This window comes from Podarcis erhardii, assembly GCF_964252035.2.
Source record: "Podarcis erhardii genome assembly, chromosome: 5".
NCBI lineage: Eukaryota > Metazoa > Chordata > Lepidosauria > Squamata > Lacertidae > Podarcis > Podarcis erhardii.
The window spans coordinates 76,494,504-76,514,814 of NC_138509.1; the positions used below are offsets into that span (position 1 = coordinate 76,494,504).

The following is a 20,311-nucleotide window of genomic DNA, read 5'->3' on the forward strand; positions in this document are numbered from 1 at the left end:
ACAGAGCAGTAGCAAATAAATAAATGTTGGCAGGTTCTGCTTGTCATCTCAGAGTGATTTACTGATAAAATCTGCTTCTGAAATCCTCCCTTCAGCACATTATATGTTTTCCAGGACATCTGGTTACACTACACAGGGAAGGGCAGTATCTCAGCAGTAGATCTCATGTTTTGAGGGGAGGGGGAATCAAAACAACCTTACCAGACAGCTGAAGTGGGAATCAAAGGCCACCAGGGTGGGCAGATCCCAGGTGACTCCAGAAGGCAGCCCCTGCCATCTCCTCCCTGGGGGTGGGAGGAAACCAGCAGCAACCTCTTCTTCCCTGAGAGGCCACTGTAGAGGTGGCATTGGAGAGGGCTGTCAAGGAGTGTGCCACAACCATCACTGTCACTATGGCAGTGGCAGCTGACAGTACAATCCTTGGGGGCCACATCCTCTGCCCCTCTGGATCCTGCTGGCTGAGGCAGTTGCCTTATCTTGCCTCATGGGTGGGCTGGCCCTGTCACTACCAGTCATGGTCAGTGTAATGGCCTAAATTGACCAATGGTCTAACTCAGTGTTAGCCAATTTCTTTGAGGACTGATTCTGCACCGGGACATGCCACAGCTGGAGTAAAGTCTGTTTCTGTCACAAGCACCAATGGTGAAAGGACCAGAAGCAGATGGTCAAGGGCAGGTAGGAATCAAAGAGCAAGGTAGAAAAAGATAGTCAACGTTGGGCTAGTAATCAGGAGCAGAAGCAAAGCAACTCTTAGCACACACAAAAATTGCTTGGACTATTAAACTAGCTTGTCCTTGAGGATTTTATGGGGCTTGGGGTGTGCTGATTGGCTTGTAGAGTCAAATAACAGTATGAAAACAAAGGAAGGTCCTTTGAGGCTAAAAGTGCAGCCTTGATCTCTAAGACCTCGTCTATCTGGCCTTCAGAAGTATACCTGGCATGGAACATAAGGCTCCCAAGAGTTGCTGCTGGATACCTGCAGGTTCAAGACACAGTCTGGCACCTTATAGCTTCTGGTGATGTATGGCTTTTATACTGAACCAGCAGTGAAGGGAGCTGTTGCATGAGTGTGTCCCAAGCCATGATTTTAGGGAGAGCAGTCTGCCCAAACCTGTGGCCCTGTGTGCTTGACTTGGAATCTATGAGAGGAAACCTACCCAACCACTTCCTTTGTTAAGGTAATGCTATTGGTTGGCCAGTGAAACACTGCCATTTACATGAGCTTAGAGATTGTCATAGGGACAAATGGGTGGGCCTTTTCCCACTTCACCTGACTGGATGTGACATCATCCTGGGAAAACAATAGGCCAGGGTGGTGTGGGGGGCTTTGTGTGAGAGTTTTGGCTTTGTGCTGCTCCCAAGAGCTATGGACTTCCCTGGAACACTAATGAGGAAGCAAGATCTGTTGGGGTATTAATGCTGTGAACCCCTATACTCAGGTTGTATATCTGTGTAGATATGTATTGCATCCCCAGTTAATTCAAGCATATGGATCTAATTTTCACCACTATGACCACTTTTGCTCTCCATGAAATTTAAAATAAAAGTCCTCAAAAAATCTGTGTTATTGGTAACCTCTTGCCGATACTGTACAATTTGTACAAAGAATGGCTGGATCTAGACACATCAAAAAAGTGTTTCAGAAAAAAACATGTTGTAAACTTCATAATGGGAAATCACGTTGGCGAAAGACAGGACTCCACAGTGTCATCTGGTGTCATCATAATAATAACAATAATAATTTGTTATTTCTACCCTGTCCATCTGGCTGGGTTTCCCCAGCCACTCTGGGCAGCTCCCAACAGAATATTAAGGTAAAGGAACCCCTGACCATTAGGTCCAGTCGTGACCGACTCTGGGGTTGCGGTGCTCATCTCACTTTATTGGCCGAGGGATCCGCCGTTTGTCCGCAGACAATGTGGCCAGCATGACCAAGCTGCTTCTGGCGAACCAGAGCAGCGCACAGAAACAACGTTTACCTTCCCGCTGGAGTGGTACCTGTTTATCTACTTGTACTTTGATGTGCTTTCAAACTGCTAGGTTGGCAGGAGCAGGGACCGAGCAACGGGAGCTCACCTCGTCACGGGGATTCGAACCGCCGACCTTCTGATCAGCAAGTCCTAGGCTCTGTGGTTTAACCCACAGCACCACCCGCGTCACAATAAAACATCAAACATTTAAAACTTCCCTAAACAGGGCTGCCTTCAGATGTCTTCTGAAAGTCAGATAGTTGTTTATTTCCTTGACATCCGTTGGGAGGGCATTCCACAGGGCAGGCACCACTACCAAGAAGGCACTCAGCCTGGTTCCCTGTAACCTCACTTCTCGCAGTGAGGGAACCACCAGAAGGCCCTCAGAAGTGGACCTCATTGAACGATAGGGGTGGAGATGCTCCTTCGGATATATAGATATATCAGTGTTTATAACGCATGTAAAGTGCTTTTTCTTTACTAATGTAGCTGAATCCAATGTCAGCCAGGGAGAGAGCTGAATTGGCAAGTGACTACTTGCCAAATGATATTGGCAACTACATAGCCACTTAATAAGATGGTCATTTTGTAACTTCCTGGCAAGTACTTCCCCAGGTTTCTGATTTACTGTGGAAGTGTGGTGGGATTTTCCTCACCATTTGGCTGGGTGATACAGACCACAAGCCTACAAAATGGTTTTGCTCATTTGATAAATTACTGTCCATCTATATATTCAGCTAGCTGTTGGAGCTTCTTGAGTTTGAGCAATGGATGACCACTTAGAATGTTGCTTAGGCATTCCTCAGTTGCTATGACACCCAGGTATCTGTGTACCAATTTAAAGAGAAATTGCCTTTTCACATTCTTCCTGCACAGAGCAAAAACTTTCACATTAAAAATCCAAAGAGAATTAATTTCCTGATGGGATTTAACATATCTCAGGCTGGGATGGAGACAACTCAGAACAAAGTATGAGGGTTCTTGGGCTGCACAGTTCCTCTCATTCTTATCTCGTCTTCCTGGGAGATTGGTTTCATTCATTCTCATTCTTATCTCATCTTCCTGGGAGATTGTGAAGATAGCTAAAGGGGAGAAACGTGAGATAAGTGCGCCACAGGGCATCTGCTCAGATCCACAAAAAAGAGATCCCTCTTTGCAGGATGTTTAACTGATAGGGTTGAGCCTGTGCCTAATGACTGGAGGAAAGCAACAGAAGTAGGAAGAGAAAAGAGAAAGACAGAAAATATAAACAAGGGATTTGAACCATCCTCATTCTCATAGGATGCAGTCAAACATCATCTTTATCACATCATCATAGCAAAACTGTGGTAGATGTAAGTAATCATGCCTATTTTAGGTGGACGTTGGATATCGAGAGTATGGCTACAAATCCTTAATTGTTTGATTGGTTAGATTAAGCGATTGTTAAAACCTCTTGATCCACTAGTCCAATATGGCGACCAGGCACAGTTCAAGGCCCTGCTTTTTAGCACTTAAAGCCCCAAACAACTTGAGACCAAGGTATCTAAGGGATTGCCTTGCCCACTATATCACTGCCAAGCAGCTGTGCTCTTCAGATGGGGCACTACTGAGAGCGGCTTTTGATCCTGAGGTTCACTTAGCCTGTCCTAGAAACCAGACTTTTAGAATTGCAGATTCAGCTCTCAGTTACTATCCGAAATCAGGCATCTGCCTAGCCTGATGGTGTTTAGGCACCTGGTGATGTTTAGGCACCTACTGAAGACATTTTGGTTTAGGAAGGCTTTCCCTGAGGTGTAATTCAAGGCATTTGTGGAATTTCCTTTTATATTTGAGGAAATGGTTTTACTGCTTTTAGAGTTTGTATAGATGGCTTTATTGTTTTAGAGTATTCTTTATTTTATTTTGTTGTTCTTGGAGCTTGTGTTGCTGCATTTCATTCCGTTTTTACTGTGAACACCAGTTCCAATGGCTTTATGTCATGGAGTGGTCTATAGAGTTTGTTAATAAAATAAATAAATGAATCTTTAAAAGAGCTCACCAGTAGCCAGGCAAGGTCTTTAAAAATGTTTTTTTTTTATTATTTTTTAAGTCAATGTCATTTTTTTAAACACACACACACACACCTGTGCCATTCTGCCAGTGCAGAACTTCCCTTTCCCCCAGCTAAAAGTGCCCCCAAAGGAAAGCCCTAAACTGGCCTGGGATCTATTAGATCCTAAGCCAGCCCCATTGCTGTCACATGACTGCATTCAGGCCAATTAGGGGCAGTTCTTACTTTAAAAACACACACAATTCATTTAAACATAGTGCATTGGAACTACAGGTGGGTACACCATCACCCCCCAAAAATAGAAAATGCATAATCAAAAGAGCATTTTTTAAAACAATCTAGGGTTGCTACTTTCTGGCTTTCCTTTGATTTCTTCTGAATTCGTCCTACATGCCATATGTCTGGGTTTCCCCCAACATTTTGCCAATTCAGTGAAACTCCAGCCAGACCCCATTTTGCTGAGTGATTCCCAGATGTATAGCAGCCCTAAAAAAATCATAAATTTGCTAATGTGTATGTATAGATACACATTTAGAAATAAATACTATCATTTATACAGAAATAGTGAGGAAGGTTGTAAGCAGGTGCCCTGTATACCTGCTCAGCATGCTATCCAAGTGTTAACCAGACTTGGACCAGACAGCCTTTCAAATAGAAGACACCCCACTTTAAAGTAGGACAAGTGGGGCCCTTTGAAGGGGAAAGTTGTAATAGATGAAAGAAGAGTAGTTTCTGCAGTAACAACAAACCGTTTGGAGAAAGTGTCAGTTAGAAAGTACAGTATATTGACAAGTGGCTGATAACAACAGCAAAAAAACCGAAGGAACAGATAGGGAGATATTTGACTCTGTGGGCAACAAAGGAAATGAGACTAAACTAAAGATAAAACCTAATCTTGAATGTACCTAAAATGAAAAGATCACCATAGGGTCCAACTCCTTGACATGCCTGGAGGCTGCCCCCCAGTGAACAAAAGGCAAAACAGCAAAGAAGAATTGCTTGCTTTAGGGCTTTTGTCCTGCAAAATTACATTCCTGAGGAAGGTACCACTAAAACCCAAATTGAATGGGGGCCCAGGGGATATCGTGGGAAGCAGGAGAGAGGCAATGAAATAGGAACCTGGGGATTCACGAGGACCATGCAGAATTTGACCACCCACCTGCTCTTGGTTGAAGAGGAAGAAGATGCAACGTTGATTTTAAAAAAACTGTAATTAAACATTAGGCCTGCTCCCAAAATAACCCAGGGCTGGGTTGGTGGAACCTAGGTTGACCCAGGGAAGGTTGGTCTGAGAAGTGGCCCTGAGATTGGGGCCAAAAGGCAGATCAGAGGGCTGTGCGCACTGCTAGCTAGTGCTCCCGGTCTGCATCTCAGTCTTTCCCTTCGAACCCAGCATTATTTGACTCTGCCTGTCATTGGCTATGACTCAACCTATTGTTGGTCTCCCAGCCTTTCCTCCTTCCAGTCTCAATGGGCACCAGCTACCACTGAATAAAACCCTCCTTCTGGTTGCCACCCAGGAGATCATCCTGAATGGCTGCCCAGGTTGATGTAAGTGTAGGCGTTCCTTAGTGTACAGACTGAGAAGACTCTCAAAAATCAGTAGGGCTTCTCCTGAATATCACAAACCCATATCTAAGCCAATGGAATTAAAATATACCCCTGGATTCCACAATAGGTTTTTTTCCCCCATTCAAATTATGTACAGAAACATTACAGTTGGGTGTAGCATCACAAAGGTTTCCAGGAGGGTCACTCCCCCAATTAATTTGAAGGCACTAACAGGAGTTGTACTTGCATTAACTACAAACATAGGCATAACAACAGAAACCTCATATCATCCCATGAATGCCCCTGAGGAAGTCAGCTGATCTCACCAAGCAGAGGAATAAATATGACAGGCATTGATTGCTGCAGAGGAAAGGAAACATGAAGTCCCTGTTGGCTTTGGGCTTGATTGCCACTGCTTTTGCTATCACTTGTCCTCGGCGTTTTGACAGGTATTTATCATTTATTTATTTATATCGTTCAATTTATAAACGGCTTGATTGCAAAAAGCAAAAAAAAAAAAGTTTACAAAAACGTAAAATAAAATAATGACATCATTTAAAACAACTTTAAAACAACTATTTGAAACTTTCAAGAAATAAAATCAATCGGAATCTAAAACCAGATTAAAAGACATGTCAACATTCTACATGTCTGGACGAAAGCAGAAGTTCTTTCAATTAATCCTGAAATGCTACTCACTCCTTGACTTTTATGTCCTGCAGTGCAAAGGTGTTCCGTGTGAAGCCGCAGAATGAAAAGCAAGTGAGCTTCTTGAAATCCTTGGCAAGCAAAATACCGGTAAGATATTTTTACAGCTTGGATTCCCTCCCCCCCGCAATCCACCACCCTTTGTGTTTAGTGTTGGATTGTTGGATATCCTGTAAGAATCAGCAAGGCTGTTGTTGTTGTTAAGAAAAAGAAAATCAACCTTGGGCGGTATTCAAATAATGCATCCTTTCAGTTCAAGAATTTCCACTTGTGCAATGGGATTTTCTTCCCCCTCTGCTCTTCCTGCATGTGCCCCATGCGCTCCCCAATTCTATTCCAGTTGCTGAAGAAGCAAAGTCTGTGTCTTAGCTATGCACTGTATGGTACTTTCTGTTGTTGGTCGTAAAGCTCCTACCATCCATCTTCATTAGATGACTCCAGATTCTAGTATTATGAGAGAGGGAGAAGTTATTCTCCCTATGCACTTAATTTTACCACACCCCTCCTTGTTCATCTTTTTGCAAGCCCCAAACATTGTAGTCTTTCTTGATAGGAGAATATGTCCAACCCCCTTGATCGTTTTGGTTGCTCTTCTTTGCAACTTTTCCAGATTTTGTTGTGGTGTGGTAAAGTCTCTGGGGTTGCACCAGAGAGACATGTGTCTGGCTGTGTCTGTGAAGGAGACAAGAGAGGCCACCAAACACTCACAAGACATAGCATGAATTCCTCAAAAGGCCTGTGCATTAGGGATGGGGGAGCAATTCAGTTCAGTCTGCATTTTAACATGAACAGAACAAGATGCAGATCCAAAACCTGGGTATCCTTTGAAATTTGCATGTCTCCCAGTTTTGCAATGCTGCTCACCAACAAAAACTGTGTACTAAATATACAGTGGTACCTCGGGTTACATACACTTCAGGTTACATACGCTTCAGGTTACAGACTCCACTAACCCAGAAATAATACCTCAGGTTAAGAACTTTGCTTCAGGATGAGAGCAGAAATCGCATGGCAGCAACAGGACACCCCATTAGCTAAAGTGGTACCTCAGGTTAAGAACAGTTTCAGGTTAAGAACGGACCTCCAGAACAAATTAAGTTCCTAACCCGAGGGACCACTGTATTAAAGAACGTGTGCATATATATGCATCTATTGGTGAAAATAACATGCAAAAATGGATTATATTAGGCAAGAATTGTATAGAAAAAATTGTATATTAGAAGAAATGTAGGCCCAAATGGTGACAATATTTTTTTAAAAAAAAATGCAAAGTGATGCAAAAATGTGGCAAAATGAATTTAAGATTGAAAAATTAGAAATCGAGAGAGCCCCAGACTGACAGATTCATCCCTACTGTACATAGAGCTTTCTCCATATACACCCTCATGATCCTAGGATCCTGATCAAATTTTCAGGAATCCTGCAAAAGCTACAGCCCTCAGGCATGTGAACAAAGCTTACACTTCTACAAGCATAGGGAACTACCATCAGCCAAGTATGTGGAAAACAGTAGAGGAGTGGAACCTCACACCTGATCCTCCTCAAATATACACACATGCACATTTGGTGCAGACTCTGAAAACAAGTGACTAGGGATCTGGTTCTCTTCTCTTCACATTCCTCTTGAAAGGGTAAAGAGTAATGTTGTCAGTCTCCAAAAAAGGCATTAATTTACTGCAAAGGCCTTAACACCCATCTTTTCATACAAAAATTTCTCAAAACGGATTCAGAGCTCAGCATATCTTCAAGGAGACCGCAGGAGAGAAATGGCCCACACTTGCAAAGCCATTCAACACATATAGTGGTAAAATAGCTGTTTGTTGACTTTAGGCCAATTTGCTGCACTCGTCTTTCCTCTGTCCAAAGTGCTTTGCTAGACAAATGTAAACATGTCTTAAAAGCCTTGACATTTTAATAGGACTTTCTTCAAAAATGTTGTATGATTTCAATGTTTTTGTTCCCTTGCAACTCAAGGCCTTTAAACATGCTTTGCCAGTTGTGAGCCAAATAAGAACAAAAAAACACCCCAAACATATAATCACCCTGGTCGAATCATGTGAGGTAAGAATATTCTCCAAAGAATATTCTCTGCTAAAAAATTCTCCGGAGAATATTCTCCACAAATGTAAATTCTATGTCGTCTACACAGCTGCTTTAAATGTACACACCTCATTAATCGAGAATATTCTCGAGAATATTCTCCAAAAGATTATTCTCAAGAATTGGTCCATGGGGTCACAAAGAGTCGGACATGACTAAACGACTAAACAACAACAACCCTAGTCTAACCTCATCACTAGATGACATTTCCCTCCATCCCTTCCCTACCAAGGGATTATTTTGAGGCTCAGCCCTAGCACACAGGGTTTCAATACTAGTTTTTCAATCCAAGAAAACACAGGCTGGCATATAAATTTGTTTTGATGGGTCTTCCTTGTAAATGCAAAATGAACCTTTTAGCTGCAGCCTGTGCTTTTTCCAGACACTGTTCCTCTGTGGTTTTAATTCTCTGAGAGAAGATTGTCCTATTGTGTAGGATAGTACTTTCCTTTGGGAACATAATGGCACTTCTCCTCTGCAGCAGATAGGAGAAACCATTAAACTCCAACTTCACAGGGAACCACTGTATAAACCCTTTGGTAATGTGGCAATGGATGGACCCAGGAAGAGCAGGTATTCCTGCAACAGTAACAGTAATCCAAATTAGAAAATTTAAAGTTATTCTAGAATTTGGCTGCAAATAAAAGATTTCTGATCTTTCAGGTCCATCAAACAAGCTTAATATGGTCAGTTTTTTAAGATGCATTTTACTTTGCAAAGCTAGAGACTTTTTAAAAAACTACATCCATGTTGACTTCTGTCTTGACTCCTTGACATTTCTTCCTGTGCAGATCGACTTTTGGTATCCAGACTCGGCATCGCATATAGTCAACCAGATGGAAGTGAATTTCCTTGTCCGTGCAGAACAGTCCAATACTACCAAGACTCTCCTGGAGCAGAACGGCCTACATTATGAGTGGGTGATGCTTAAATAGTTGTCACATCTGGCTGCTAGCCATTTGGAAAACTGTGTAGATTCTAGCAGGCTCTTCTTCTGTTCTTAAGAGCCAATGGAGTATCTATGGCACAGATAGTCAACAGTAGTTTTATCCATGCAGAGATAATGGTGGGATTATCTGTGTACATATCCACACTGCATACTTAAACTGGTTTAATGTTCATTCTCAGGGGATCCTTGACACTCCAGGTACTGAGGAATCTTCACCAAGTCACAATTTCCAGGGTTTTTTTGTCAATTAAAGTGACATTTAAGTTATATAAGTATGCACTTGTCCTATTATGCCCTTGGAGTTCTCATTTATGAGTAGAATTTGACCCACAGGTGATGCAATGCATTTTTCTTCTTCTTCCTTAATTAGTTAATGAATCATAGCCCCAAGACAGCAGATGTTCTTAGTTTCGTTCTGCTGTTAGAAAAGCTTCATTGCTGCTTGTATCAGATAAACCAGGCATGTCCAACTTTCAAGAGACTGAGATCAAAATTGTGGAGCTGAGATATACCATCATCATATTGGATGAACCATGTGCTTTAACAGACCTGGTCCAGCTAAAGTCAGTTGTGACTAAAATGACTGAAACCGATGGAGAAAGTTTGTCACACATCATTCTCAATGGAATGGGAGTCACAAACAACTTTTAGCCAAAATGAGCCCCATCATTTTTATATGAAAAGGTGTACAAGTCGTACGATGCATAAAACTTACATATTGAATTGATCCTGTGCATGACAGGACATGATTTTGCTTGTGGTGTTTTGTATCATGCAGGATTTTATTTCAAAACCTGCAAGAAGAGATTGACAAGCAACTTGAAAGGAATTCTCCCGCCAGCTACAGTTACACGAAATATAATGAATGGCACAAGGTACAGGATACATTTGATGACCTTAAAGGGAAGTATTCTCACTAGTCAGAAGTAGCACTGGTTTCACTCAGATAGGACTCAGCTACATTAGTAAAGAAAAAGGAAAAAGGAAAAACCAGCGCTTTGATTGCATTATAAACATGCAACACCAGATGGTGCTGGAGAGATGGTGCTGGTTTAATTTCCGATTTATTTATAGGGGTGTTCTGTATGTAGCTGCACCCCTGGTCTTATTTTGTGTTGTACTTGGGTATTAGCATCATCATCATTCCATGTATATCCTGCCATTCATCAAGTAATCTCAAGGCAGGTTACATAAAAACAGCAATAAAAACCAAACTGTATATCAAATACAAAATATAAAACAACAACTAAAAATTAACAGTTGATGAACAAGTAACTCATAAAGGACCTGGGGTTCAGACACCCCTGTGCTGGAAAGTATGAGACCACTGCTACTGTCCTTCCATATTTTAGTCACCTGGTGTCACAAACTTCAGTTCCAATTAAAAAGGAATCATCTGTGCATCACTAGCATTTAATCTGCTGCTAGCTGAACAATTTATATTTTATTTTATTCAGATTTCTGCTTGGACTGCCAGAATTGCAGAAAAGAAGCCAAAGTTGATTTCCCGCCTTCAGATTGGAAAAACTTTTGAAAATCGGCCCATGTACATCCTTCAGGTATGATGCTCTTTTCACAGCAATATTCAGAGAATGGGAAAGATACTCAAGAGCAGGGGTGGGGAATCTTCAGCCCTCCAAATGTTTCTGGACTACATCTCCTATCCACCCCAGCCAGCATGGTGAATAGTCAAGACTGATGGGACTTGTAGCCCAACAACATCTGGAGGGACAAAGGTTCCCCAACCTTCCTCCAGCATATCCTATTACTTTAATGAGAAAAACAAAAAGACTTGTATCCAAATCCTATGCAAGGCTATGACCCATCATAGGTTTTACAGGGCTCAGCTGGGCTTATTTTTTGAGGAAGAGGAAGTGTTTGTAAGATTGTATCCCTGGAAGCTATAAAGGTTTGCTACACAATTGCAGCATTGCTTAAAAGCGAAAATCCATTTCTGAAAGGTTCTCAGAAAGGAACTGACACATCTGTGTAGTTTTACACACACACACACACAGAGAGAGAGAGAGAGAGAGAGAGAGAGAGAGAGAGAGAGAGAGAGATATGTACCAGCAGCTTACAAATTGTTCCTAACCATGGAAAATGTTTCAAAAGCAGGTTGGGAAACAAAAGGACAGCAAAAAGGCCATCTTCATGGACTGTGGAATTCATGCAAGAGAGTGGATTTCACCTGCATTTTGCCAGTGGTTTGTGAAAGAGGTTAGTTAACCACCAGTCCTATTTACCTGCAATGTCTTAGCGGCTGAACCTCAGAAAGTTTCCTTTACTATGCAACACCTCCCAACAGCGATAATCAATTCCAGCCTTACCAATGTCACAGCAGGAGACACAAGAGGGGAAAAAATCAAAGGCTCCTTTCTGCCAGCAAACAAATTGTGAATGTGCTCCAGTCTGGTTTAACAAAACATGGCGTAGGCCACTTCCAAAATGTCACTATTTTGCACGTGAGATTCAATCACATATCAGCAAATTTAGGCTGGGTGATAAAAGTGGACTTGGCATGCTTGTGCAAACAAGCCCCCAACCCCTACAAAATCAGACTTTTTATAGTAAGCATAGTGGTGGGAAGACTGCATTGCAAAGTGCGGGACAACTATTGCTAAAAGTTATTGCTTTGCAAACCAAGTGGAATGAAGACCCAATAAATAGCAAATATTGCATATTCTTTCCAGAACTTTGTGCAAACAAATCAGGATGAATGCTCAATAAACAGGTGATCTGGAAACGACCATAGATACGAAGTTGACACTTTGCCTTTGGGATTGTTCTAGAAAAGTGATCTGCGATGATTAGGATGAAGATTAGCTTCTGCAGAGAATCTGTTGTCATGCAGTATGATGAGCTGCAGTGACAATCCTATGTGCACTTATCTGGGAGTTAGGCCCACTGTGGAGAGTGAGACTTACTCCTGAGTAAGTACACATAGAATTGCATTGTAATTTGCTTTTAATCCTTGAGTAAAACTGACTTCTAAACCCTCAAATGTATCACCAGGCCATCAGGACGTACGGAAAGGACAAGGCTATGACAAATCTGCTGGACAACATGACGTTCTACATCCTTCCCGTACTCAACATAGATGGCTATATCTGGAGTTGGACTTCGGTATGGTACACATCTTCCTGCTTGCAAAAGCTACTTTTAGGAACTTAAATCTTCATCTGTGATTTTAAATCTGTGATTGTTGTTAGCCGCCCTGAGCCTGGCTTCGGCTGGGGAGGGCGGGATATAAATAAAATTTATTATTATTATTATTATTATTATTATTATTATAGGGCAAAAGCTCTGGATTGATGTACAATGTACAATGAAAGTGGGATATTTGTGTGCTCTTGTGAGTTGGTACACTGAAAATGGTTTGAGGAGGGCAAACAATATATAATGAAGTCCATACCTGCTCAAGAGCAACTGTCCTAATTCTGGCCTCATATACCCTAGACATTCAAAGCAATATCATACCACCTTGAACTGTCATGATCCCCCCCCCCAAAGAATGAAGGGAACTGAAGTTTGTTAAGAGGGCTGAGAGTTGCCAGAAGACCCTGATTTCCCTCATGGAGTTGCAATTCCAATAGGGCTCTGGTAAGAAACAGGATTGTTATACCACCTGGGGGGGGGTGCTAACAACTCCCAGCACCCAAACTATAGTTCTTGTAATTCTGTATAGAGCAGATGAACCCCCTAAGGTAAGGTTATCAGATGTCCCCATTTCCCGGGGACAGTCCCCAGATTTACAAATCAGTCCCCATACAAAGGGAAGCGGGTGGTGCTGTGGGTTGAACCACAGAGCCTAGGACTTGCTGATCAGAAGGTCGGCGGTTCAAATCCACGCGATGGAGTGAGCTCCCATTGCTCAGTCCTTGCTCCTGCCAACCTAGCAGTTCGAAAGCATGTCAAAGTGCAAGTAGCTAAATAGGTACAGCTCCAGCAGGAAGGTAAACGGTGTTTCTGTGCGCTGCTCTGGTTCACCATGCTGGCCACATGACCCCGGAAGCTGTACGCCAGCTCCCTCGGCCAGTAAAGCAAGATGAGCGCCGCAACCCCAGATTCGGTCACGACTGGAACTAATTGTCAGGGGTCCCTTTACCTTTACCCAATACAAAATCCATTGAAGTTTAAAAGTGTCCCCGGATTCACTGAAAAAAATCTGTTAACCTTACCTAAGGGTACAAAGATCTGTTTCTCCTTTTGAAGGTCAGTTTAATGCTCATGAGCTCCAGGTGGCTACCAGTTAGCAGATTTTGAGCAGATCAGGAAGCCAGACAGACATTAATGAAGAAGCAACCATAACATAGAAGTTGTTGTTGTTTAGTCGTTTAGTTGTGTCCGACTCTTCGTGACCCCATGGACCAGAGCACGCCAGGCACTCCTGTCTTCCACTGCCTCCCGCAGTTTGGTCAAACTCATGCTGGTAGCTTCGAGAACACTATCCAACCATCTCATCCTCTGTCGTCCCCTTCTCCTTGTGCCCTCCAGCTTTCGCAACATCAGGGTCTTTTCCAGGGAGTCTTCTCTTCTCATGAGGTGGCCAAAGTATTGGAGCCTCAGCTTCAGGATCTGTCCTTCCAGTGAGCACTCCGGGCTGATTTCCTTAAGAATGGATAGGTTTGATCTTCTTGCAGTCCATGGGACTCTCAAGAGTCTCCTCCAGCACCATAGAAGTACTAAGGGTTAAACAAGGAACTGGCCTACCTCCGTCCTCCACTCTGCTTCAGATATTATGAATTCCATACAGAGATCAGCCAAACCTCGGTCTATTTCTCTGCATGTACCTCAGTTGACTCCATTTACCATGTACCAACCAGACTCTGATAGGTTGCTTCTTCCTAGCATATGCATCTCATTTGATTGATCATGTGCGATCGTCGCATGAAATGATGCACACCTCGCCTTCATGCTGTGGCTTACCTACACTAAAATGCCTTCTTTGTAGGAAATTCATAATAATTGGAGTAGCACGTGCTCACGTGAGGAGCCTGAGAGAGAGAATTTACAGTGAGAGGATCATAATGTCAAACACAAATTCATTTAGTACGTTATTTTTGATTGCACTGTCTTCCTAGTTTTAAATATGAAAGTCTTCATTTTAACCATGGGGGCTTTTTGCTCAAAATCAATTCAATCTCTTAATCATTTGGTAAGGGGTTGGGGGAATCCATATATCTGTCTGAAGTCCCTCAATTGTTTTGTCGACTAGGATCGCTGTTGGAGAAAGAATCGCTCTAATGTAACCAGCAATAAATGTATTGGTGTTGACCTCAACAGAAACTTCGATGCTGCATGGGGCAGTAAGTATTCTTTCTTTTTTAAAACACACACACACACACTTGCAACTAAACCTCTGAAATTTTTTGAATATAACTCTGAAGCCACACCACACTATGTGGACATTACTTCCTCCCCTCTCAATTTAATATTTTGGTTTCCAAGACATCTTGGCATTGGCAAAAAAAAAAAAAAAGTATTTTGTACAGCAAATATAAATTAACATGACATCCTTCTTAGCTTTGTTAAATTAGTTTCGTTAAATCAAATAAACATGCTACATCAATTCTTCATCCATTTTGGACTGGAGGAAAATTTTCAATTCTAACATTTTCAGGAAAGCCTATATTGACCTTCTGTAGCTAATTAAGAGTTCTCTTCACCAACAGCTGTGGATGCTTCCAAAGATCCATGCACTGAAAATTTTTGTGGACCGTCAGCAGAGTCGGAACCAGAAACGAAAGCAGTTGCAGCATTCATCCGCAGCCATCTTTCTTCAATCAAAGCCTATCTGTCAATTCATTCCTACTCTCAGATGATATTGTTCCCTTATGGCTATACTTTGAACAAGGCACCCAACCACGACGAACTGGTAATATCTTCTCTAACCTGGCACTCTCCAGACATTTTGGACAGCCTTAGTATGACTGAGTTGATGGGAATTATAGTTCAAAAATATCTAAAAGGCACTGGGCTGGGGACGGGCGTGGATCCCTATTAGAGCAATACCTGCATTAGGCCAACCAATTATGTCACAAAATAATGTTCAAGCTTCTGAGTTCTCCGCAACTATTTATTTAGATTGTAACTGAAGTAAGCTGGGGGTGGGATGAAGGAGGAAACTTTTGAAAAGCCCTAAACAGCCTTGGTCCAGTATACCTGAAGGAGCATCTCCACCTCCATCGTTCTGCCCAGACACTGAGGTCCAGCGCCGAGGGCCTTCGGGCGGTTCCCTCGCTATGAGAAGCCAAGTTACAGGGAACCAGGCAGAGGGCCTTCTTGGTAGTGGCACCCGCCCTGTGGAACGCACTCCCATCAGATGTCAAAGAGAAAAATAACTACCAAACTTTTAGAAGACACCTGAAGGCAGCCCTGTTTAGGGAAGCTTTTAATGTTTAATAGGTTATTGTATTTTAGTGTTTTGTTGGAAGCCGCCCAGAGTGGCTGGGGAAACCCAGCCAGATGGGCGTGGTATAAATATTATTATTATTATTATTATTATTATTATTATTATTATTAGGTTCAGTTGGGTATTCTGCATCTTTTGGATTGAACCTAAGGCTGTTGGGGGGGGGAGAGAACACACAATGGTTGACCCTCCCATGTTCCATCTTGAGACTATGGCAATGTTAAGATTACCATTAACTCTGGGTCTAGTGTGCTCTCACAGCTGGTGTTTGAAGCTGTGTGCACATGACATTAGCCCCACAATTCATATATATTCTGTAGTTTATTGAGAAATACTGCTGTTTGATGTGCATTCCATCAAACCGGCTTCCATCAGATTTGAAGACATAAACCACATTCACTTTGCAGTTATATGGGTTCATATGGGACAAATAAGAAAACATCAGCAATTTCTGCCCCCATTTCCATTTTTGTCAGAATACTCCACCACCACAAATGGCTTGTTTTGTTTTGTTTTGTTTTGTTTTGTTTTGTTTTGTTTAAAACCAGAATGAACTCGCAAAGAAAGCTTCCCAAGCTATAGCCAGCCTGTATGGTAAAAAATACAAGTATGGGACATCAGCACTGACAATCTGTAAGTATTTGAAATACTTCATCTCTCTGTAAACATAACACATTCGGAATCGTTGTGTTTAGGACTGCAGGGGCTTCCTTCACTACACATGTGAAAGAAAAGTAGAAACTGCGGCATGCAGATGTAGTGTTGGAAAAAGTGCCACCTACAGAATTTCTTCCTGTCATGCACCATAGGAGCCCCACAACCACACAAGGTTGTGTTCTCCTAACAACATCAGTGTAGAAAAGGCTTCCACCTATCAGTTCAGTTATGGGCTCCTCTGTTCCTAATAAGAGTCTGGCTAAACCAGCCAGGTTTGGGATGCGGGTGGCGCTGTGGGTTAAACCACAGAGCCTAGGACTTGCCAATCAGAAGGTCGGCGGTTCGAATCCCCATGAAGGGGTGAGCTCTCATTGCTCGGTCCCTGCTCCTGCCAACCTAGCAGTTCGAAAGCACGTCAAAGTGGCGGGAAGGTAAACGGCATTTCCGTGCGCTGCTCTGGTTCGCCAGAAGTGGCTTAGTCATGCTGGCCACATGACCCGGAAGCTGTATGCCGGCTCCCTCGGCCAATAACGCGAGATGAGCGCCGCAACCCCAGAGTCGGTCATGACTGGACCTAATGGTCAGGGGTCCCTTTACCTTTTTAAACCAGCCGGGGGATGATTCTGTTATACTGAAATTTTGCTCCTCTGAAATATACTTGGAGTTGAGTGTGAAATTTATGCTCTTTATTCAGCTCATAGTAGGAATGAATGAATCTTTCCCCAAAACATCTTGCTATATATACATTATTTACACAATGGGCCGCGCGTGATTGGCTAATTCCGTGCTGCTCCTGTAGGCCAATTAGGCTGCAGATTCACCTCCTCCAGAAGCCTGATTGGCTGCTTCTGCAGGCCAATCAGGTCACTGATTCACTTCCATCTGAAGCTGGATTGGGTGGCTCCTATGGACCAATAAGACAGCTGCATTCTGGATCCTATTGTTGTATGATTCAGCTCAGTGCATAACACCCTCACAAATAAATAAGTTGTCCTGATCCCAGGCAGCCAAGGAGGGGGAGGCCTAGAGACCCTTTTAGACTGTGTGGAGAAAGAATACGTATAAATGGAGTATTCTAAGCTCTATGCCTGACTGGCATGTTGGGTTATGAAGTAGAGGTGGAATAGCAAATCAATTCCATTTGCATTTTAATGTGAAACTACCAAATTCACTATCCTTCACAATTTGTCCTTTTCCAGATTTTGCAAGACAGTTCTTCAACCTAGTAATGTTTACCAAAAAAAGGTGTCTATTAAGGCAAAGTGTGCATAAAATTGCAATACTTGTGAAAATAGCATACAAAAATGTGCAATATAAAGGCTTTATGTGTTGCAGTCATCAAGTGTTGTGCATGCATGTATGAATGGACCTTTGGTCAAAGCTTAATTTGATTCTGCGCTCACCAGAGGTCATCCTCTAAACCTATGTTGAATGCCATTGAGAAGTCCTAAGAAACAAGATGAAATAATAAACAAGCAACAATAACATTTTCCTCTATTTTTTTCTTGCCATGTTCTCTGTAGCAGGTTAGCGGCAATTAATTTTGTTGTCCTGTTTTGCAGATCCTTCCTCTGGTTGTTCCGATGACTGGGCTTACAATCAGGGTATCAAATATTCCTTCACCTTTGAGCTTCGTGATAGGGGCAAATATGGGTTCTTCCTTCCTGAATCTGAGATCAAGCCAACTTGCCAAGAGATTATGCTGGCAGTCAAGTTGATGGCCAGTCATATCTTCAGCCGGACAATGTAATGAGGACTGCTGCTTTATGGTGTATTGCAGAGCTTTGGAAAGTAATAAATCAGCACGTTTACAGACAAAGGATTTGGGGTGTCATTATTAGCCTTGGATAGGAGACCAGGGATCCCTGAGCTGAGGACAGCAAAATATTTAACTAAGCCTCTTCCAGGTTCAAGTAATAGCAGCAGCTTCTTAGAAATCCACTAGTAGATCCCGCAATCGGCCTTCCTCTCTTACAAACTTAGGGAACATTTGGGCTGGTAAATGAAGGCAATGGAAATATCTTCATGTGCATCATGTTTCTGAGACCGTGAAAATGTGTAGTGTCATCTACCTTCAGAGTCACATCAGAAAGTGTTAAGTTGTGGGTGAACGTATCAGACGACACAGCAATTCTTCAAACAGCTCTTGTTTATTCACAGGCCAGAACAGAACAGAACTGAACTGAAGGGTTCAGCCAGCCTGCTTATATAGAGCTCCACTAGAACGCAACAGTAACCATTTTCTGTAACTATCCAATCACTGAATGTCACTTTCAATTCCTTATTTGCATAGGGTGAGAACTTCGGTACATAACAGAAAGATTCAAGTATTCCTCTATAAATACAAATGTTTGCTTGCAGAAGAGCCATCACTTGATGGTAAAGCAATTGGAAAGACCCCCTGCCTGAAATCCTGGACAGCTGCTGCCAGCCAGTGAAAGCAATACTGAGCTACTTGAACCAATGTTCCTACTTATTTGCTTTCATCAAAATACAGTATGTATATATTTCTCTTCATCAAAAATGGATTCCATGGCAATCTGCAATAGATAGATAGATAGATAGATAGATAGATAGATAGATAGATAGATAGATAGATAGATAGATATAGATGATAGATAGACAGACAGACAGACAGAGAGACAGACAGACAGAGAGACAGACAGACAGATTAGATAGATAGATATAAATGCAACCCCGCCATAAACATGGAGTCCTAACCTTAGGGATCCATGCATGAAATTAAAACTGGATCACTGATATATATGTTTCCTGTCTATGGGTTTGCTCTCTTAGTGTCTCAAATGGCATGCAGGTAATTTAAGACCCATTGAGTTAGACTTGCCATACATCAGGAAAATTCCTGACACATCCTGCTTTTCGGAAACAGCAGCTTAAAATCACAATTTTAACCATTTGGGTTAAAAAGCTCAACAACTTTGCAGGTGTTGCAAGTTAAGATTCCTTAGATTGGAATCTCACCAACCTATTGTATCACAGAATCTTGTCATGATAAATAAGAGTTTAGGATTTATCAATTTTTATTGCATGAAATTGTATTAGAGGTCTATTGAAAACCTGCTTTTTATTTTTTATTTACATTTTTAAGAAATGAATAGTATAATTGGGGGAGGGGGGACTTGAACTTCCAAACATTCAGTCCATCAGTAATTTAACTCTTCTCTTCTGCTAACCATTTAACCCTTCCTCAAAGAACTAGAGCTGCCTCTTAGATATCCTTCCACCCTCCAAGTATCTCAATCCCATGGAAGACCAAGTCTTGATTTATCAAAGCACTCAGTTAGCATTTCGCATTAAGCCAGCAGAGGGCATTAACACATCAGAGTGATGCTCTGACTAGGAAAAAATATCTTGGGGGGGGCGGGAGCATTAATCTCATGGCAAGCTGCTTATGGCTATGCATCAGGATATGCAGAATGGCTGTTTCAGAAAGTGTGGATTTGGTATGTTTGTCCTTAAATGTGAGCTGCATCAAATTCATCCCCAGTTTCAGAGAGAGAGAGAGAGAGAGAGAGATCATTTCTTTTTCTGAAAAGGCATTTCTTAGACTATAATACCATTCCTATCCGATGAAGTGATAAAGCAGATCAACAAGGTGAGACTGGTACCCAGGAGTTATTTCCAACACTACAGAGTAGACCTAGAAAAGAAAAAACACTCCATTATACAGTGGTACCTCGGGTTAAGAACTTAATTCGTTCCGGAGGTCTGTTCTTAACCTGAAACTGTTCTTACCCTGAAGCAGCACTGTAGCTAATGGGGCCTCCTGCTGCTGCTGCTGCGCCGCCGGAGCACAATTTCTGTTCTCATCCTGAAGCAGAGTTCTTAACCCAAGGTAATATTTCTGGGTTAGCGGAGTCTGTAACCTGAAGCGTATGTAACCCAAGGTACCGCTGCATTATCAATAATCT

General features: G+C 42.2%; 2 protein-coding genes across 4 annotated transcripts in view; one reads left to right on the plus strand and one right to left on the minus strand.

The window, feature by feature from the left end:
- CP (ceruloplasmin) overlaps positions 1–20,311 on the minus strand; it is a 324,621-nt gene that overhangs the window by 165,243 nt on the left and 139,067 nt on the right. The window lies entirely within an intron of this gene.
- LOC309342251 (mast cell carboxypeptidase A-like) lies at positions 541–18,198 on the plus strand. 3 transcript variants are annotated; one of them, XM_081862699.1, is made up of 12 exons: positions 541–675; positions 5,818–6,002; positions 6,276–6,351; positions 9,153–9,277; positions 10,089–10,185; positions 10,768–10,869; positions 11,426–11,527; positions 12,323–12,433; positions 14,526–14,616; positions 14,983–15,185; positions 16,271–16,355; positions 17,942–18,198. In XM_081862699.1, the coding sequence occupies exons 2-12, from the start codon at positions 5,932–5,934 to the stop codon at positions 18,127–18,129; spliced, it is 1,251 nt and encodes a 416-aa protein (XP_081718825.1). In that variant the 5' UTR covers positions 541–675; positions 5,818–5,931; the 3' UTR covers positions 18,130–18,198. The 3 variants fall into 3 exon arrangements, with proteins under 3 accessions (XP_081718825.1, XP_081718824.1, XP_081718823.1); XM_081862698.1 differs by lacking the exon at positions 541–675 and adding an exon at positions 1,300–1,439; XM_081862697.1 differs by lacking the exon at positions 541–675 and adding an exon at positions 3,048–3,304.

What these genes read in the sequence shown, in the direction of transcription:
- LOC309342251 (XM_081862699.1), top strand. Translation starts at nt 5,932, where the DNA reads ATGAAGTCCCTGTTGGCTTTGGGCTTGATTGCCACTGCTTTTGCTATC. An exon ending in CCTTGGCAAGCAAAATACCG is followed by an intron (nt 6,352 to 9,152) that starts GTAAGATATTTT and finishes CTTCCTGTGCAG; the next exon opens with ATCGACTTTTGGTATCCAGA. An exon ending in GGCCCATGTACATCCTTCAG is followed by an intron (nt 10,870 to 11,425) that starts GTATGATGCTCT and finishes TTTCAAAAGCAG; the next exon opens with GTTGGGAAACAAAAGGACAG.